At 50.4% G+C, this 20635-nt stretch overlaps 1 protein-coding gene across 1 annotated transcript in view; it reads right to left on the minus strand.

Annotated features, from left to right (window-relative positions):
- Positions 1 to 13280, minus strand: part of ITGA9 (integrin subunit alpha 9) — a 351429-nt gene extending 338149 nt beyond the window's left edge. Inside the window, exon 1 of the mRNA XM_043975289.1 lies at positions 12857 to 13280. Within this exon, the coding sequence (XP_043831224.1) occupies positions 12857 to 13050 (194 nt within the window). The 5' untranslated portion in view covers positions 13051 to 13280. The remainder of the gene's footprint in view (positions 1 to 12856) is intronic.
- Between the last annotated feature and the right edge of the window lie 7355 nt (positions 13281 to 20635).

Here is a 20635-nt window from a genome sequence, read left to right on the forward strand (position 1 = left end):
ATAGCCTCCTCTCCTCCCCCCAGCCTGGGAGCTTCAGCCCAAGTGCCTCTGCTTGTCTGGGCTCCCTGAGAAGCAGGCAGCTCATCCCCTGCTCCATACTCTGCCCAAAGCAGATCCCAGGAGACTGCCGGCGGTTAAGAGCTTCAGCTTTCAATCCGAGATACCCGCAGGAAAGTAAAATGGAGAAAGATCTGGAAGATCCCACATCCCCTGCTAAGGGCAAGGAAGCGCCTAGTGACTGACCCCCAGCTGCAGTAAGTCAGGGCTTACTGCAGAGTGTCCAGGCGTTATCACTGAAAAACAATAAAACTCTGGGATCAAAAGGGAACTGGAAAGGGCAGCTAGGTGGCGCAGTGGATAGAGCACTGGTCCTGGATTCAGGAGGACCTGAGTTCAAATCCGACCTCAGCCACTTAACACTTACTAGCTGTGTGACCCTGGGCAAGTCACTTAACCCCAACTGCCTCACCAAAAAAACAAATTTAATTAATTTAATTTAATTTTAAAAATAAAAAGGGAACCGGAGGCCACCCAAGCCAACTCCTCTTGTTAGAGACGACTCTGGGGCCCAGATCAGGGAAGGGTCTTGCCTAAGGTCACACAGCTGTGAGTCAGGATTGGAACCCACAATCTCCCTTCTCCCACTTCAGTCTACTGTATGACCCACAAAAGCCTATCCAGTCTTACAATACCCCAGGATGGCCTTCATATATGACAGCCAGGACCGAGGTTGGTCTTGGCTATGGCCACATCACAGGGGAAGAGGCAATGTGGTATAGTGGTTAGAGAGCTGGCCTTGTTGTCTAGAGGACCAGGGCTCAAGGCCAGCCTCAGACACCTGCTGTGCCACTGAACGTATTGCTTAACCTCTCTGTGTCCCAGGTCACCACTGAGTTACGAAGCTGAATCACTGGAGTTTCCACAAAAGGCACTCATCACCCGTCCACCACAAGTCCTCCCCCCACCACCACCAAAAAAAGGAGGAAGAAGAGAAGGGACTGGGGGCCAGTGGAGGAGCAGGGAGTTACAAAATACTGCCTCAAGCCATCACTAATGACAGGCCCCCCTCAATAAAGTCTTATCAGAGCCTCCAGAGGAACTGGCCACAAGCCTGCACGAGAGCAATTATTCCCAAATCAAAGAATCACTGGGGTCTGGGGAGAAGCAAAGAAAGCCCTGGGGGCAGGAGCAGCAAAGGGACCAGATCACGGGGGCACAGCTGTGACCCCAACAGCCTCACTCCTGACAGTAGGCACTTAACAATCAGGGGTGGCATTTCCTACCCCACGTTTGGTCAAAACTAGCAGCACGGCCACCTGGATCACCTTGGGCTTGTCACTTGTCCTCTCAGAAGTTGTTTCCTCTTCTGTAAACTGAGGGACCTGGACTAGCTGGGCCCTGAGGTCGCTTCCAGAGGTAGATCTTGATCCATTTACCTGTGATCCTTTCTTTAAACCCATGGGGAATGTGAAAGAAGCTCAGGGTTCAAGGATAGAAAAGACTGAAGATATCCCAAGTGTTGAGTGATAATGGCCAGAACTGTCTAACAGCGGCTGCTGATTAAACAGAAAGAATTCTATGCAGGAGCTGGGCTCTAAGACTCCAATTTCTACAGAGGTATTGTTCATTCCTTTAAAGCAAAAAGAGTAATCAATGTTGTGTAAACTCAACTAGCAACTCCACAGATGGATGGAGGGATGGAGGAAAGGATGAAGGGATGGAGAGATGGATGAAGGAATGGAAGGATGAGAGGAGAGAGGATAAAGGAATGAATGAAGAGATGGATGAAGGAATGGATGGAGGGAGAGAGGGATGGGAGGAGAAAGATGGAGGAAAGGATGAAGGGATGGATGGAGAGATGGATGAAGGAATGGATGGAGGGATTGAGGGATGAAGGAAAGGATGAAGAGATGGATGGAAGACTGGGTGGAAGGCTGAGAAGAGAGAGGGATAAAGGGAAGGATGGATGGAGGGATGGAGGGATGAGAGGAGAAAAGATGAAGGAAAGAATGAAGGGATGGATGGTTGGAGGTATAGATAAAGGAATAGATGGAGGGATAGAGGGATGGGAGGAGAAGGAGATGGAGGAATGGATGAAGGGATGGATGGAGAGATGGATGAAGGAATGGATGGAGGGATTGAGAGATGGAGGGAGGGATGGAGGAAAGGATGAAGAGATGGATGGAAGACTGGGCAGAGGGATGGAGAGATGAGAGGAGAGAGGAATGAAGGAAAGTATGGATGGAGGGATGGATGAAGGGATGGAGGGATGAGAGGAGAGAAGATGAAGGAAAGAATGAAGGAATGGATGGTTGGAGGGATGGATGAAGAAATGGATGGAGGAATAGAGAGATGGGAGGAAAGAGGGATGAAGGGAAGGATAAAGGGATGGACAGAGGAATGGATGGAGGGATAGGAGAAAGGGAGAGATGGAAGAAAGGATGGAGGGATGGAGGAAGGGAAGGAGGAAAGGATGGAGAGATATATTGATAGATGGGTAGATTAAATGGATGCTGACAATTAAGAGCAGCAACTTGGAGTCTGCAGAGCACTTAACATACATTATCTCATCTGGGCCTCACAACTCCCAGTGAGACAGGAAATGATTCCATCACCAAAAAGGTCTCAAGAGAAGGAGACCAAAAATGTGCTGCTAACTCAATTCCAGAAGCTTTTTATTCAAAAGGCACTTATTTAGTGCCTACTGTATGTCCAGAGCTGTGTTAGATGCTGGGATGAGATACAAAGGCAGCCATGAAGCAGTCCCCCCCCTCAGAGCCTGCATTCCTTCCTGCTCCCCTCACCCCTGCCAACATCACTGCGCACGTACAAGCTTGGCCCTCTCACCTTCCTTCCTCGGCCCACGGGGGCCAGGAGTGAAGGAGAGCTGAAGGCATGGGGGTCACCAGGAGATGAGGCGCTGGCTCTGGTCCCACCCCCGGAGCTGCATCACTCTCCAAGAAAACGGGGTTTCCTCGATGAATCTGACCACAGAGTCCCCAGTCCAGTCCTCTACACTGATATCCAGCCTCCAGCCTCAGGAATCCCAACTGAGAGAGTGGCCAAGAGTTAGTGGGAGCTGGGGGGGGGGGGGAAGAGGGAGGAGAACCCTGGGATTCCCACACCTGGTACCTTGGGTGTGGCACAGTCGCCCATAGGTGGGGCCGGCTGCCATGGAGCCTTGGCATCCCTACGGAGAATGCTGCCCTAGCACTAGAAGTGAGCCCTCAAATCCTCCCAATTTCCCATCGGATTATGATGGTGGTGGCCAGAGGCTTGAATAAAACAAAAACATTTGCATTCTGCTGTCAAAGGAAAAAAGGCCTTCCTTCCCCCCACCTAAAAGCAAGCAGCCTTTCTGGGCGCTGGGGGAGTCGTCAATCAAGCTGACGGCAGGAATCTCCTGGGACAAGGAAAGTCAATTCCATCCCACAAACCTTTATTAAATGTCTCCCATGTGCCAGCGACTGTGCTTGCAGGAGCCAGTGGCGATACAGGGATGAGAAAGGAACAATCCCTGCTTTCCAAAAGGTGAAATTCTGCGGGGAAGGAAGTGGTACAAGCGGCACGATTCATACACAGATAGGCGAATAAAAGATGTGTCCAAAGCACTTATAGGATGGAGGAATCTGACCTTCGGGAATCAATCAGCAAGTATTTGTAAACACCTACTATGTGCCAGGCACTGTGCTAAGCGCTATCGATTTAAAGACACATCCCTGCCCTCAAGGAGTTTATCGGGGAAACAATATATGCACATAGAAGAAGATAGCAATTGGTGAATATTAAGCACCTACTATGTGCTAGGTACTGAGGACACAAAGACGAAACTGAACCAATCCATACCCTTCTTTAAGAAACCTTTCCCAACCCTCCTTAACGCTAAGAGAGCCTTCTCTGTGCTGATCATTTCCAATTTATTCTGTCTGTGACAGTTTTTCAGTTTCTCCCTCAGTATACCATGAGCTCCTCAAGAGCTGGGACTGGGTATCCCCAGTGCGTGGCACATAGTAGGTGATCTCCAACATCAGTCAGAGGCACGAGCTCTAGACAAGGGTACTGCGCCTCCACTCCCCATTTCTGACACACTGAGAACTTCCTAGCAAGAGAGACTGGAGCAGGAAGAGATCAGAGAGGTCAGCTAGGGTAACCCCTCATTATACAGAGGAGGCCCAGGGCCCCCAGGTCACACAGGTAGGAAGTGGCAGAGTCAGATTTCGAACCCAGGTCCTCTGGCTCCCAATCTAGTATTCCTCCCATTTCCCAGTGCTGACCAGGGGCTGGGGCTCTGGTTCAAGCATCCCCCCCTTCTCCTGGCACAATGGGGAACCACACCCGACCAGGCTGCACCAGATCTAGCAAAAACAAAAAAACAAGAGAGGCCCAGCTCATTTTATGGGCCAAGAAAAACAGAGACAGAGAGAGTTCACTCTGAATCCTCCGGGGTGTCACAGGTTGCTGTCTTTATTTCCCATTTTTATTGCTTTGGGGACTCCTGAGAATGCCCCTCGTTCTTCCTCCTGGGGCTTTTCCATCATTATTCCCAGCATGAGCACCAATTCAGGCCTTGGGTCCCCCTCCCCCAGCCCAGCCCTCCCCGGTCCACGGGACACTCTTAACACAACTTAAGGGCAGGGCTTCTCGGTTCCCACTTCCAGTCAGTGGTTTGGTTCCTCAAACAGGGCTGACCTGGACAATCTCTGTGCTTCCTCCCAGCCTGAGCGCCGTGATGGCCAAACAACCCCAGACGTGAATGGAGGAAGCGAGCCGCCAGAGAGGAAGGCAGCTGGCTCATCACCCAACTCCTTCTGAATCCAAAGGGTGTGAAAGAAAGTCATTTTCGAGGGCTGGAAGCTGGCCTGGGTCCCTTTATTTATATCTCAGGGTTTTATCCTCCAGGACCAGCAGCTGAGTAACTCTTCCCTCGCAAAGGGTGACGGACACAGTGGGCTTTTGTCAGAGACCACTGGCATCTGGGGCCCCTGCTCACATCAAGAGAGTGTTAGCTGGAAGCCCTGAGGACAAGGGAGTGATAAGGAACTGGTGGGTCAGTGCCGGGAAGGGTACTCCGAGGCACCAAGGAATAGGGAACCTGGCCACTTCAGCATTTGGTTCAAGCTGACATCGACACAATAGTGATAATTGGTCTCATATTCTGGCCATAGAATGACAGGATGTCAGAGGTGACCCAGCCCCCATGCCCGGGCAGAAAAGAAGGCTCCTTATAGACATCAGTTCAAGGGATCTCAGACATAAAACTGAAGAAAAATGAAGGGGCATCTATTCCCACCCCTCCTGTTACAGATAGGGAAACTGAAACCCAGGGATATTAAGGGACTTATCCAAGGTCACACAGGGAGTCAGCATCAGAGGCATAATTTGAACACACCTCCCCCCAAAATTCAGGTCTTTACTGTACCCTTATTGTTACATCTTAGACCACCCTGGGGCTCCCCAGAGCTGGGACAGGTTATCAACAGGGTGGCTTTATTGTATCCCGCTTTCCAAATCTGGACAGAATGTAGTATCTCCTTAGCTGTTGGAAGGGCACAGTTAGGCATAGTAAATAATGATAATAATAATAATAATAGAGGCAGCTAGGTGGCACAGTGGATGAAGTTCAACTCTAGCCTCAGACACTTGACACTTACTAGCTATGTGACCCTGGAAAAGTCACTTAACCCTCATTGCCCTGCAATAATAATAACAATAGCAATAATTTTAACAAGCATGTCCCTGTTGGCTGCAAAAATCTAGCAGCTCCTTCCTAGCTAAGAAGGAGAATGATGCATCATGAGCCAGTACGTTCCATGGCTTGATGCCTGACAAATCCCCATCCTCTAAACACAGACACAAAAATACCCTGGAAAGCTCAATCAATAAACTGAACTGGAACCACAGCATCTCCCTAGACCAGACTCCTGCCCACAATTCCCCTGACGTAACCTAGATCCATAAAGCCATAAGGACAAAGTCGTTCACGGCCATCGCCATATTGAATACTCATCACCAATTATCAAGCAATGAAAGTGTTTGGAGATTGAGAGAGAGAGGGGGGCCCAAAGTCAGGAGGGAGCTGGACGAGGCGCACACCATCTCTTTGTCCTGTCTGCTAGAAGAGCCGTACACAGAAGGTTTTCAGGGAATCTGCTGAAGAAGAGTCGATGGCCGAGTTCTTTTGCCAGATAAACAACTGTATGTAGGTTATTAAACACAAAGGAAGAGCGATAGTATCCCAGGATGATGACTTATCCCTGAATCCCATCAAAAAGCACGAGATCATGATGATATTGCCAGAAGGGGAAAGGGTACTGGACCTGGATTCAAATCCCACCTTGGACTTGTTGGCCTCCCAGGCCCCCTCCAGCTCAGAAGCTAGGATCCTGGGATCTTATAATAATAAGCATTTATGGTTTGTCAAAATACACTCATCCATTCCATCTGATCGTCAGCACAACTCTGGGAAGCAGGGATTTTAAATACCATTGCCTGTTTTACAGATGAGAATACTACATGGAGGTCAGAGAGGTTCAGTGATTTCCCCATGGTCACACTGCTGTTGAGTTGGGGTTCAAACCCCATTTTTCTTGACCCCAAGTAGTCCAGTGTTTCCCCCACTTTACCAAGCTAATTCTAAGTAGTTCATGGATCTGACCTAGCAGCCGCATTCCTTTGGTGTCTGCTGATTCCAAGATACTCTACCCCATCTCTCTCTCTCTCTCTCTCTCTCTCTCTCTCTCTCTCTCTCTCTCTCTCACACACACACACACACACACACACACACACACACACACACACACACACACACACACCAACTCTTATGTGGAGAGGCTAGCCAAGCAAAGGGGAGCAAAGTTTCACTCAATCTATAAAGACTAAATGTAGAGGCAACTGAGGAATCTTGGTGCTCAAAGGGAGAGAAGCAATAGACATGAAGAGAATATTATCATTGTCAAATTATAAAAAATATTTTCTTTCTTTTTCATAAGTTTACATTACTCTTCTCAAACAGGTTTGGACTGGATGACCCATTCCCAATGGACCAGGCCTTCTCCACAGGATAGATAGATAGATGACTCTGAGATGAGTAGCTTCTGGGTTCACCCACCCCATCCATTCACTTATTTTTTATTTTTATTTATTTATTTTTTTCTTTGGTGAGGCAATGGGGGTTAAGTGACTTGCCCAGGGTCACACAGCTAGTAAGTGTCTGAAGCCGGATTTGAACTCAGGTACTCCTGAATCCAGGGCCGGTGCTTATCCACTGCGCCATCTAGCTGCCCCTATCCATTCACTTATTAGGGCTTTGCCAATGCCTCTTCTTCTGAGACTTTCTGCCTGCCACCTCCCTTCACTTTCATTCATCCATAAGAACCAGGAAGGTCTTTTGATTCCCTTTGGAACCAACATTTAGCTGGCCAAAATGAGTGAAAATAAAAGCGAGACAATAATTGATTACAGAACAATTATAATGGAGTTAAGTGTGTAAGAGAAAGGAGAGAACCATTTAAACCAAGTGGGTTTTGTACAGAGTAACAGAGTTAGTTAGTTAGTTAGCTAGTTAGCTAGTTAGCTAGTTAGCTAGTTAGTTAGAGTCAGCCTTCCAGAAACTATAAACTTGGCCAATTGGAAATGTACGCGATCAGTCAGTCATTCCCATACACGTTTCCCAGTACGCCTGTACCTCATCCTCATGATACCTCGTCGGGGGAAATGGGGACTAACAGTTGCATTCTTGGTGAGCCATATCATATTAGCTCTTTACTATATCATCACTGCTTCATTTCAGAGGACAAGGTTTAACCTGTGGTGTCTCTGAAACTGTGTCATGACAAGCCAAGCCATGACGGGACTTGACTTTATTTCTATTGAATTCCTACAAATCATTGGGGCAATAACAGCCCAGCTTCAGGCAAAAGGGGAGGGAGATCTTTAATCCAACCCCTAACAATTTTAAAAATAAGAGCTGACATTTATACCAAACTTTTAAAATGTGTCGATCAATCAACAAGCATTTTCCAAATATGCCGCTGGCTGGGGCGAGGCTCTGAGATCTTCCCCATTGCACCTCTGAGATTCTCTCCGATCTGATCTGGATGCGGCTCATCTGTCCTTAGCTGCTTCTATCTCGTCCCTCCCCTGCCATTAGACTGAGAGAGGGGACTATTTTTTGCCTTTCTTTGTCTCTCCAGCACTTAGCACAGGGCCTGCCCGTGGAAGGCATTTAATCAATGCTTGTCTGCCAGCTGACTGGCCTCAGATTTATCACTCAGCGCTGCTCCCTTGCAGCTGCCGGAGGAGAAGCAGTGTAGGACAATGGCTAGGGCTCTGGACCTGGAGCAAGGAAAACCTGAGTTCAAATGTGGCCCATTAACACTTACTAGCTGGGTAACCATGGGAAAATCACTTAACCTCTCTGAACCTCAGCTTCTTCTCCTGTAAAACAAGATGACAAAAACCTGTCCTGACTATCTCACAGGGTTTCTGCCAAACTCAAACAGGATCATGTGTGTATAGACTTATAAGTTGTAAAGTGACATATAAATGTCCATTATCCCCTTAATAACTGGAGGGAGGGGTCATGTTTGACTTAGCACACTCTTCTGTGTTTGTCTATAGTTGTTTATATAACCATCTTTCCCGTTAGACTGTGAGCTCCTTGAGGGCACAAAGCCCAGCACATAGTAGGCACTTAATAAATGTTTGTTGACTGACTGACTGACTGACTAGCTCATTTGTGCCTCATAACAACCTTGCTGCTATTGTCACCCCAATTTTACAGATGACACTGAAGCCAAGAGGGGGGAAGTACTTTATTCATGCTCACACAGCTAGCAAAGGTCTGAGGCAGGATTTGAACCCCAAGCCGACCATCTAGTCTACCCTGCTGCTTCTCTTCACCCTTCATTCCTAAGTGCTCAGCTATTTCATTTTCAAAGATGTATGACAGCTGCAGCCTCCGGAGGGACCCATTCTGCTGGGCCGGGGCTGAGGACAGCAGGCCACATGTGGGGATGGAGGGGTGGTCTCCCACCCACCTGAGGGCCATTTCCCATTTAAGAAATTCAAAGGCCAAACACACACACAGACACACGCATGCACACACAGAGACACATACATATACATACACATATATACACAGACACACACGTGCACACACATATACATACACACAGACACACACACACAGCAGAAAGGGAGGCAGCAGGCAGACAATCTCATTAGAGAAGAAGAAGAGCCTAACAGCTAACGGACTGGGGACAGCAAACCCAGAATCCGGCTTGTGCTCAGCACCAGCCAGCATGTGACCAAGGCCCAGTGTGTGTGGAATTAGACAGACAGGCCGGGACCAAGCCCTGCTGGGCCCGGGCCTTCTCCCTCAGGACACAGCAGCTTTGTCCATTCTCTAGGCATCCACACCCCCTCCCTTCTTCCAATACTGAGGCCTCAGGTCTCCAAACCAACTCCTTCCATCAGTCTGCCTCCGTGCCAGGCCACCACACCTTTGTCCCAGGGATGACTGCGAATAAGGCCTCGTGGCTTCTCCTGAGGCCTGGGCAGAGATGATGCCTTGGCTAAGGAACTCCAAAGGAGAAAAGTCTCCCTCCCAAAGCCCACCAGCTCCTGCTACTTCCTTGGAGTCTCAGAACGTCCGGGGGAACTTAGAGGTTAAGGGACTTGCCCTGGGTCATACAGCCATGGCATTTAAACCCTGTTCTTTCTGTCTCCAAGCTGCCCCTCAAAAACAAGAGCCACAATAACAGTGGACACACATAAGACATGGAGGTTTGCAAGGCACTTTGTGTGCATTTTGTCTTCACAACACCCTGTAAGGTGAAGAATACAGGGATCATCGCCCCCATTTTACAGAGAAATAAAAGGGGCTCAGAGTGGTGAAGTGACTTGCCCTAGGTCACACAGCCACTGTCTACAGCAGAGTGACTGCCACTAGGGCAGGGCTCCAGGAGCCCCGTCGGAGGAGCTGGCTGTGCCCCAGGTGCCTCTGCTATACTCTGACCTCTACAGGGCACAAGCCAACGCCTCAAGAAGACACCAAATTGTTCTCTTGCCCAGGGACTGCCCCAGAGGAACCAGCTTTGTTGGGTTTTTTGTTTCTTTGGCTTTTTCCTGGCTCTCTTTCATTCAGGTGGCTCACAACTCAACAGGTGGGGCTTTCAACCAAAAAAGAAAATAGCCTTTATGGCCAACTGCTGGTTGGCAGATGCTTTGGGGGCACATGTGGACTTCCTGACCCATGGCCTCTGTCTCAGCCACAGCCCCTCTCTCTATTTATCAGCTATGGAAACCTGGAAGTCACGCTTGCCCCAGGTGCAGACCGAACAAAGCTGGGACCAACAGAATGCTAATGAGCAGAATCCAACAATGCCTCACTGGGCCAGGACCACACTTCTCCAACACAATGGTGTCAGGACCCTTTTACGCTGTTAAAAATTACTGAGGCATCCTCCTCAGAGCCTTTTTGTTTATATGGGCTGCAGCTATCAGCATTTATTATATAAGAAGTTAAAATGTCTCAGTATTATTATGAAAGGACCTTGGAAGCCGGAAACCTCTTGAATGGGTCTCAGGGAGCCCCTTTGAGAACTGCTGGGCCAGACCAATGGACCCCACGTAGACCAAGATACATTTTACCAGACATGATGGAAAGGCGTGTGCTTGGGTTCAAAAATCCAACTTCACAAGAACAAAGTGGAGGAGAGAAAAGCATAGCTGATATATAATTAAATAATAATAACCACAAGAGAAGAAAGGCTCCAGGGAGGAGGGTTATGGGAGTTTCCAAGAGTCAAAAGGGTCTGGGCAGCTAGGTGGCGCAGTGGATAGAGCACCGGCCCTGGATTCAGGAGGACCTGAGTTCAAATCCAGCCTCAGACACTTGACACTTACTAGCTGTGTGACCCTGGGAAAGTCACTTAACCCTCATTGCCACAAAAAAGGAGTTAAAAGGATCATCCATCTGTCACACGAGAGAGGGACTAACCTGGTCCTGCTTGGCCCCAGAGATTAAACTGAGAAGCAAAGGCTGGAAGTACCAAAGAGACAGCTGGACGTGAGCCCCCCTCAAATGTTCCTAACAACTGGAGAAGTCTCAAAGTAGCATGGGCTGGCCCGGGATGCAGGGGGCTACCTACTGCTCCCCCACACTCCACCCCACAGCCTATCTTTAAGCAAAAGCTGGGCTGCTGGGAGGCTGGCAGGTGAGCTCCATGCCAGGATGCAGGAGCATCCTAATGGTTCTTCTGATTTGTGGAGAGCCCAAGGATCCTATGGCTTCTCCCTCTACAGAGGGGCAGGCTCTGTCCCTTCCAGCATGAAGATGCTGTGGCTCTCTATGGGTCCCTCCTCACCTTCCCCAGATGCTGTATCAGGAGCATCTCTGGGAAGCTCTGGATATTTCACAGAAGCCTGGTCCCTTGGCAGACTCAGCCTAGTCTCCGTGCCCTTGGCAGCGGCCTTTCCTCCTCCAGCAGACTGTGATGGGCTGGGGTTTTGGGGGCCCCTCCCAAGTAGTCCAGAGAGCCAGGCTTTCTAGAAGCTGGCCTCCCCTGGCAGGACCCACTTATTTGTCTATGAAGGGCACAGATGACTGGGGGCACAGACATGGTCTGTGATTGGTATTCAAATCACCCTGCCTGGCAAAAGGAGTTAGCCTCCCTCTAGAGTCAGAGAGGAAGAAGAAGATGCCCCAGGATTAAGAAACAAGCTTTTAGGGGGTCTCTGGGAACCCCTGCTACACATACATAGCACCCAAACAGCCCCTCCATGGGGGAGGTGAGGGGAGAACAGTAAGGAGGAATCAGAATAGGAGGCCACCCCAGACATCATCTAGTCTGGCTCCTACCTGAAGGAGAATCCCCTCTACAAGATTTCAGTTCAAATCCTGCCTGAGATCTAGCTGTGTGACTCTGGGCAAGTCACTCAACCTGTAAAATGTAAGGGTTTGGACTTAATGTCGCCTGAGGTGCTTCCCCGCTAGATCCAGGGTCCTCTGAATCATCTGTGAATCCTTGGACAACTTCCTTAAGATCCTTCCTCTGACTGCAGCTCGGGCCAAGGGCTCCGTCAGCCCCTGGGGACAGATCCCCTCGGAGGGAGGGCCCTGTCGCACCACCTCCAGGTTGCCCATCCCGCTGATGCAGAGCGGCCGACTCGGGAAGTTTGCCCTCGCTGGAATTGGCTCCCTGGAACCTCCCTCTGGGTTCTGGGTGTCCCAAGCAAGTGGCCGTCCCTGACCGGGAGGAAGGACTCTGTGCAACTCGGGTGCTGAGGGGGAAGACGGAAAGGGTGGGGGGAGGCGCCTTTCCCGGAAAGTTCGCTCGCCGGGCCTAGCAGGGGAACGGGGGCTGAGTGGGCAGCCTCCTCCCAGGCCCGCACAAGCGGCCGAACGGGCGGGCGAGAGCGGAACTCCGTCCCGGGCCGGGGGCCTCCAGGCCCTGCTGCCCTCGGTCCCACCCTCCCAGGTCAGCGCCAACCCCTTCCTAGACCGCTTCGGGAGGAAGAGCAGGGGCTGCGGAGCGAAAACATTTAAATCCCCAGCTCTGGGAGGCCGCCCCACCGTGGCTTCAGGCTCCTCCCGGAGGCTGGGATTGAGGCCGGCTAGGAGGCGTGATGGGGGCTGTGAGGTGGAGGGCGGCGGGGGCGGGATGGGGCAAGCTGCGGGGCAACAGCTCCAGGGGCAGGACTAGGCAGGCTTGGGGATGGGAGGCGGCTGTGGGTCGGGGGCTGCTGGGACTGAATAGGGGGCGGCTGCGGGACAGGGGCTGCTGGGACGGGATGGGGCAGTCCGCAGCCCGATGGCTCAGCGGATCCGCCGGGCTGGCGGAGCGGTACTCACCAGCGGGTGTTGTCGTGGAAGTGCTCGAGGACTGCGTAGCCGAAGAAGGAACCGGCGGGCCCTCGGTAGAGCACGGCGTGCTCCGGGTCCAGGTTGTAGGCGGCTGCCCCGAGCGCCAGCGCCGCCGCCGCCGCCCCGAGCGCCGCGAACAGCGCCCGTAGCCCCCCCGGGCTCCGGCGGACGCCAGCCCGCATCCCGCAGCCCCCGCGCCCCCGGGCCCGCGCCCGAGCCAGAGCCCGGGGATCCCAGGAGAGCGAGCGAGCCCTCCTCCCCGCGTCTGTCCTGCCGGGCGACCGCCCGGTGCACGCTCCCCGCTCTGGACCGGACGGCCTGAGCTGGGCTGGGGCCGAAGGGGTGAGCGCCCTGGGGGTGCGGCTGTGGCTCAGTGTAAGCGCGTGTGTGCGCCTCCTCTGTGTGTGTGTGTGTGTGTGTGTGTGTGTGTGTGTGTGTGTGTGTGAGTGATCCTGTGTGTATGTGATCCTGTCTGTGTGTGTATGTGTGATCGTGTGTGTGTGTGTGTGTGTGTGTGTGTGTGTGTGTGTGTGCGCGCGCGCGTGCTCGCGCCCCTGGCCGTGAGGGTGGGCGGCGGAGTGCTGGGGGACTGCGGCTAGGAGTGTCTCTGGGTCCCGGAGAGGCAGCCCCAGCACAGCTCAGCGATCCCCCCGGTGGAGCTGGAGAGCCGACTCTGCGCTCTCTGCGCTCTCTCCGGCTCTCTGGACACTGCCTGCCCATGAGCCTCCCACCTCCCTCCTCCCGCCTCCCGCCCGCCCGCCCGCCCGGGCTGCCGGGGCCGGGCCGGCCGGTCCAGCCACAAAACCTGGGCCACAGTGCCCCCTGCGGGCCGCCGTCGCACCCTGCCCCGCGCTCTGGCCGGCGGGCCGGCCCCCAAAGGGAGACCAGGGCTGAGGATCTGGCGGATCCCTACCGAGGGGGCCTGAGCTCGGGCCCCGGGTTTCCCCAAGGAACTTCCCCCAACCCCCCCCCCCACACACACACACAAGAGAGGCCTCTTCACTCTCCAAGCACTTTCCAGACGCAATCACCTAGAAATGGAGTCCAACAGGCCCCCAGAAGACCCAGACTCCGAGACCTGCCATCCGCGCCGTCCTTGGGTGCATTTGTTTGGTGGTTGAACCATTGAGCTTGGAAGGAACAGAAGAAAAGTGGGGAGGGGAGAGAGTGCCAGGGTCACTGCCCACCTTTAGTGGTGAGAGTCTAGGACAAGGCTCTTAACCTAGTGGAGGTCGGGGTCTATGACCTTGGGGGGGAGGGGACGAGGGGAACGAAGTCCGTCTTTCCTATCCTTAGCCTCTAACTGAAATTTGACATTTCCTGACAGCCCTCCGCAGCATTAAAGGAGTCCTGGGGGCACAGTGTGATTAAGGAGCCCTGGGCTCTGGAGATGGCCGTCTATGGGAAGAAAGGCAGGAGAGAGAGGCAGCCAAAGCAGTGGAGAGAGGTCTAGCCCCGGAGTCCCACCCAGCATCCGGTGCCTCCCTCCAAGCAGAGTGCAAGGCACTAGGAATACAAAAATGAAAGAATCTCCAATTCTCAAGAATCAACAACGAATCCACCAACATTTATTAGGTAGCACTGCGCTAGACACCCCACACACATCCCTGCGTCCAGGAGTGTCCATTCCATCCACTAGACTTGGGCACAAAATCCTTATAGTCTACCCAGGTAAGGGAAGGGGCAGAACAAGGTGTATACATGAGTATATTTTTAAAACCATCTCTACCCTCAAGAAACTTCCATTCTGTTGGGGGTAGACAGCTCATGAGCAGATTGGTGGTCAGGGAGGAAGGGGTATCTTGGTTGGGAAAGGAAAGGAGGTCTATGGAGAGGACACCCTTGTGAGTACCAATTTCCAGAACTGGAAGGAGGGAAAGAGAGTCACAAGAAAATGTCCTGTTATGTCATGTTCCCAAATAGATAGCACCAATTCTCAGTTCCACCTTTGACTCTGCCCTCTCCCTCACTCCCACATATACAAACAGGTTCTAGGTCTCATCTATTCTGGCTCCCCAATATCCTTTGAACTCCTCCCCTTCTCTCTAAACTCACCCAGCAGCCTAGCCACTTGCAAGCCCTTATTACTACTGCTGCTGCTGCTGCTGTGGATTCAACTCCTTGTGACCCCATTTGGGGTTTTCTTGGCAGAGATACTGGAGTGGTTTTCCATTTCCTTCTCCAGCCCATTTTTACAGATGAGGCAACTGAGGCAGACAGGGTTAAATGATTGCCCAGGGTCCCACAGCTAAGAAGTGTCTGAGACCAGATTTGAACTCAGGAAGAGTCCTCTTGACTCTAGCCCTGCTGCTCTATGCACTATGGTGCCACCTAGCTATAACCATAGAGTATAGCCACAGTCTTCTAGTTGTTGTCCCTACCTCAAATCTCTCCCCACTCCAATTTATCCTACACAAAACTGCCAAAATGATATTCCTGAGACCCAAGAACCTTCAGTGGTTCCCTATTACCTCTCCAGAGAAATGCAAACCTAGCCTGCCACTGATTGCTTCATCAGGCTCCTATCAGCCCCCGTATGGCTCCAACTCCTCATGGAGTACTCCTATATTCCAGCCAAACTCATCTCCGGACTGTTCCCCAAATTCACCCTTCAGCCTTCAAGATTCAGCTTAGGTGCTGCTACCTCCACGGGGCCTTCAGGACACCCCCTCCCATTGCTACTCTCTCCAACCTGAAATTTTCCTCAAATGCTTAGCTCCCATCACCCTTTGCCTTGTGTTTTACCTCTCTGTTCATTTCACAGAAACACACACACATTAGAATGGAAAGCCCTTGAGGCCACAGATAAGATCATTTTTTTAAATCTTTGTATCACTCACCTCTAAAATGGTACCTGGTATATAGTAGGCACTTAATAAATGCTGCTTTGAATGATATAATCCTCAGACAAAGGCCCTGCCATGTCTGCCAAAGTTTGATTTTTTTTAATTGTTTTTTAATTCTCTTTGCCAACCACGGCATGATAAACATAAAGTGACACATCAGAATTATTTGAATTGGGATTTCTCGGATTTGGGAAGAATTTGGACAGTCTTTCTGGTAGTTACTGACAATTTGTGTTTCTTCCTTAAGAACTGCATGTCCTTAGGGTATTACTCTCATCAATTTCTTTTTTGTAAAAAAATTAGTCGCGATGTCCTGGCAGAGCACAAGGGCAGTTTACAGCACCCAGGGAGGCTGGCAACAGGCCCTAAGGGGTGCTATCTTCAGAAGGGTGTGACATCAGGCAGGGAGGGTCAAGCCTGAAGGACTGGGGGTCACGAGACAGGAGAACTGCAGTTCCCAGGAGGAGGGAACAAGCCCGGGTCTCAATTCCACAATACCAAGAAGATAACTCAGATGTGGAGGAATGGATAGATCGAACAATAGTACCGACTCTGGGCTGTTGGGTGGAGCAGTGGATAGAGAGCCAGGCCTGGACTCAAGAAGTCTCATCTTCCTGAGTTCAAATCCTGCCTCAGACACTTCCTAGCTGTGTGACCCTGAGCAAGTCACTTCACCCTGTTTGCCTCAGTTTCCTCCTCTGTAAAATGAGCTGGAGAAGGAAATGGCAAACCACTCCAGTATCTCTGCCAAGAAAACCCCAGAGGGAGTTGTGGAGAGTCAGACACCACTGAAATGCCTGAACATCAAAGTACCCACTCCATGCCAGGTGCTGTCCAAGGTGCCGGGGATAGGACTAAAGAGAGGAACCATCCCTCCTCTCAAGGAGTTTACATTCTGATGGGGAAGACAGGGCACATATAAGTATACAGATGTAAGGAGGATCAATGAAAAGAAATAGTATACAAGGGAGTTTGGGAAGGAGGACACTGGTGCTTGAGCTGAGTCGTGAAGGACCAGAGGGGTTCTATTAGATAGAGATGAGGAGGAAGCGCATCCCAGCCACTGCAAAGGAGTAGAGGTGAGAGATGGAATGTATTCACAAACTGTCACAAAGAGGAGCAAGACCAGTGTGACTATATGGGGTGGGGGGAGAGACACGTCAGGAGGGCAGGCAAGTGATGTCAAATAAAATTAGAAAATAGGTTGGCGCCAGGTTGTGAAGGGCTTCAATTGCCTGAGGAGTTTATATTTGATGATCCAAACAACATATTCTTCATATTCTTAGAAAAAAGATAGTGCCTGACAACACAAAGCCTTATTCACTAAATGGACCAGACAACTGAAGTTGATAGGGGAGGGGAGTAATGTGGCCAGGTCTCCACTTCAGAAAAATTACTTTGGCAGCAGTTTGTAGGATAGACTGGAGTAGAGGGGAGACCTGAGGAAGGAGACCAATTAAGAGGCTGTTGCAATAGTCAACCATGGACTCCACAACTGTGGTTGGGTTAGAAAGTGGACCTTAGCCACCAGTGACTGGCTAACACCAATTCAGCAGGTAAGAGAAGGGTCAGTAGGAAGCCTGACTTGATGTTGAGTCCCCCAACTATGGCCCTGCCCCCAGGGGTCCCAGGCCTATGGAACACAAAGACAAGCTACTATCTCTTTTGCTGTTGTCCACAGGTCAGACCCAGAGGAAGTCACAGGAACTCACTGGAGAAGGTGCTAGTCAGCCAGGGCAATTTGAGGGGGAGGTTCTAATTGTACTTGCTACTACTGGAGAAAGGGGATGAGCTGCTGAGGGCTTCTGGGTGGGTTGGGGGCCTCTGGCCCTCTCTCACCTAGAGCCACCAGGAAGCTCAGGCAATATGGCCCCACTCCTGCCCACCATGACCCAAGGAGTAGGGTCAGGATCCAAAGCCACACCCTCTGATTCCAAAGTCTGATGATGGAAAGCACAAATTGAAGCCATTATTAAAAATGACTCGAAGGCTCGGGCAGCCAGCAAGAATTCAGGAGACACAGCAAGGAGACCGATGATATGTCTCTCTGGTGGCACCTTTGGGCCCAAACTTCCATAAGAATAAAGAGTGGATTATTCCACAAGACTGAAGGTGGGTGTGTGGGGCAGGAAGTAAAGTGTTTCCTGTCTCCCTTAACTTGCCAACAGCAGCCAGGGGAAACTTCACCTGACAAAGAAAAGAATTGAGGGCAAGATGGATGTGACAGGCAGGGCCACTGAGGCAGATTATGTTCCAGCTCCGGGGTGGTGGCTCCAACTGATTAAACTCCACTTTGATAAATAAACCCTTTTGTCTTTTTCAGGAAATCGTTTGGAGGGCTTGAGAGGAATTGGCCCATTTAGTGAATAAGGCTTTGTGTTGTCAGGCACTATCTTTTTTCTAAGAATATGAAGAAAAAAAAAAAACCCTTGCCAATGCACACAGATTCTACTGTTAGGGAGCAAGGAAGAGAAGCAACGTGAGCCCAGGCATCCAAACGTAGGGTGTTTTAAGAGATAAAGCAACTACATCCCAGCATCTCAGACTGGAAAAGGAATGGGGAGGCCTTCTAGCCTGGCCAGTACCTAGAAAGGAACCCCCTCTGTGGCCTGTGCAGCAAGCAACCCATTCAGGCTCTGCTTCCCTTACCTGATCACAAGCCACTGGCATTCCAACCTCTCCCTCTCCCCTGCAGAGGTCTTCCTCCTCACCTCTCATCCCTCTACCCGTGTCGATTCTCTCCCAGGCCACACACACACACACACACACACACACACATACACACACACACACACACACACACACACACACAAGCCCCTCTTCTCCTTTCCCTATCTGGACCTCTGGTGAGCCAGTTAACTCTGCACTGTCCTTTTCTACCAAGACCCTCACTTCCTCATCATATGACCAATTGTGCCTTGCCAAACCTTGGCCTTAAATCACTCCACCATCTACTGCCTTGTCCCACACACACACACACACACACACACACACACACACACACATGCACACATGCACGCACATGCATGCACGCGCGCGCCTTCGCTGCTAAATGGAAGTTGAGAAAAATCACAAAACTGTTCTGACTGGATCCATTACAAATTAATGGTACACAAACTCAATTGGGCTCTCACTGCTGCTGGGCAATCTTTCTATATCTCTCTCATTAACTGAGGGACAGAAGTATCAAAGGGTGTGAACAGCAGACCAACTGACCACCCGGACCCAGTGTTATCAGCTACACATGTCTTTTCTAATCCCAAATTCAGGGTTGTCCATCAATCACTGCTGGGAGGACTGACTCTAGAGACCCATCCCCCACTCCCATACTGCCTCCACTTCACTGCCATTTCCCCCCACCCTCTATTTCCAGAATCCTGCAAGCACACCCTCACATTGTCAGAAATGGTGTTGGTTTTTTCCTCCTGTTTTGCACTGTAGCATGAATTGTTTTAGGCTTTTACTCTCACATGATTGTGTTGTTCATAAGATACTAGATCTGGGTTAGAAGGAACCTCAGAAAGCCCCACCCCCATTTTTTAGACTTGAGCAAAAAGCGGCCCAGAGGTCGGTCACTTATTACGTCCTTTGTGAGTGGTAGAGCTGGGAGGGAATCAAGAGTCTCTGATTCACCACCCTGTACCCTTTCCACTGCCCATAGTCCCGGAGTAGCCTGGAAAATTGTTTTATCTGGCAAAGGGTTTAATGTATCTGTAAACAAACCACTTGGAAGGAGAGAGGGACATGCCTGAGGTCACCATTCAGGCAGGGGCTGAGAAAGACTGGGAGAAAACCCAGCTTTCAAATTCTAGCCTGGAGTTCCACCCACTGAGAAGATAAAAGCTTCCTTATCCCGAAGATATTTAGATCAATGACTCTTAGCCCTTCTCTAAGTGACTCAACAATTCATGCAGACCCAGCCTTCACTGTCTCCGGACAAAACTGGAACTGAAAGCAAGAACACATTATTCTTAAATGTTATCCTGCACCTCATTTGTCTGTATCCATCTCAGCTCCTGACTCAGCACACTCATTTTGCTGAATGCAGAAGTCGGGACAGGGTAGTGGAAAGGTGCTGTACTGGACTTCAAAGGAGATCTGAGTTCAAATCCTTTCTGTGACATTTATGTGTGATGTAGCCATGGACAACTTAATTCAACAAAGATTGACTTAACTAACCTCCTACATGACAGTTCCTGGGTTCAAATCCTGCCTCAGAAGCTATACATCAGAGATGGCCCTGAATGTTTTAAGGCCATTGGAGTTAAGTGACTTGTCCAAGGTCACAGCTAGTAAGTGTCTGAGGTGAGATTTGAACTCAAGCCCTCCCAACTTCAGGACCAGTGCTCTCTCCACTGAACCACCTAGCTGCCCTATGATGAGGCTGGATGGGGGTATAAGCAGGTTGTAGAAAGGGCTTTAAATGCCCAATGGAAAGTTTCTATTTGCCGTTATATTTGGTGAAGGGAAGCCCCTGAAATCTGTTAGGCAGTAGACCAATATGGCCAGACTTGGACTTTAGGAAAATGTCCTTGGAGATGTCGTGAAAATTTTTAAGTCCGATGGAAGAACAAAAACAACAAAGTTTCCAGGCTGAAGCAAATAGGTTTATTGAGAGAGGGTTAGTCCTCCAACAAAGCCAATAGGTTTATTGAGAGGGTTTTAGCCTCCCAATAAAGCCGGTCATCCAGGCATCGCACCTGAAAGACCCAGAATTACACAATCCATGGGTTTATATACCCTTCCAAAATTTACACTTGTACAGCATTATATCATTAGTTGTGCTTCTAAAATTAAAATATATTCTTAGGAAATATGAGGAACTACCTAAATGACTATAAATGACAGCATTATGATAACAGGGTGGATCATTGTTAGGCCACTGGTCAACAGCGTGAACTCTTTATAGAAAAGTATGTCA

This window comes from Dromiciops gliroides, chromosome 1 (genome assembly GCF_019393635.1).
Source record: "Dromiciops gliroides isolate mDroGli1 chromosome 1, mDroGli1.pri, whole genome shotgun sequence".
In the NCBI taxonomy this organism is placed as follows: domain Eukaryota; kingdom Metazoa; phylum Chordata; class Mammalia; order Microbiotheria; family Microbiotheriidae; genus Dromiciops; species Dromiciops gliroides.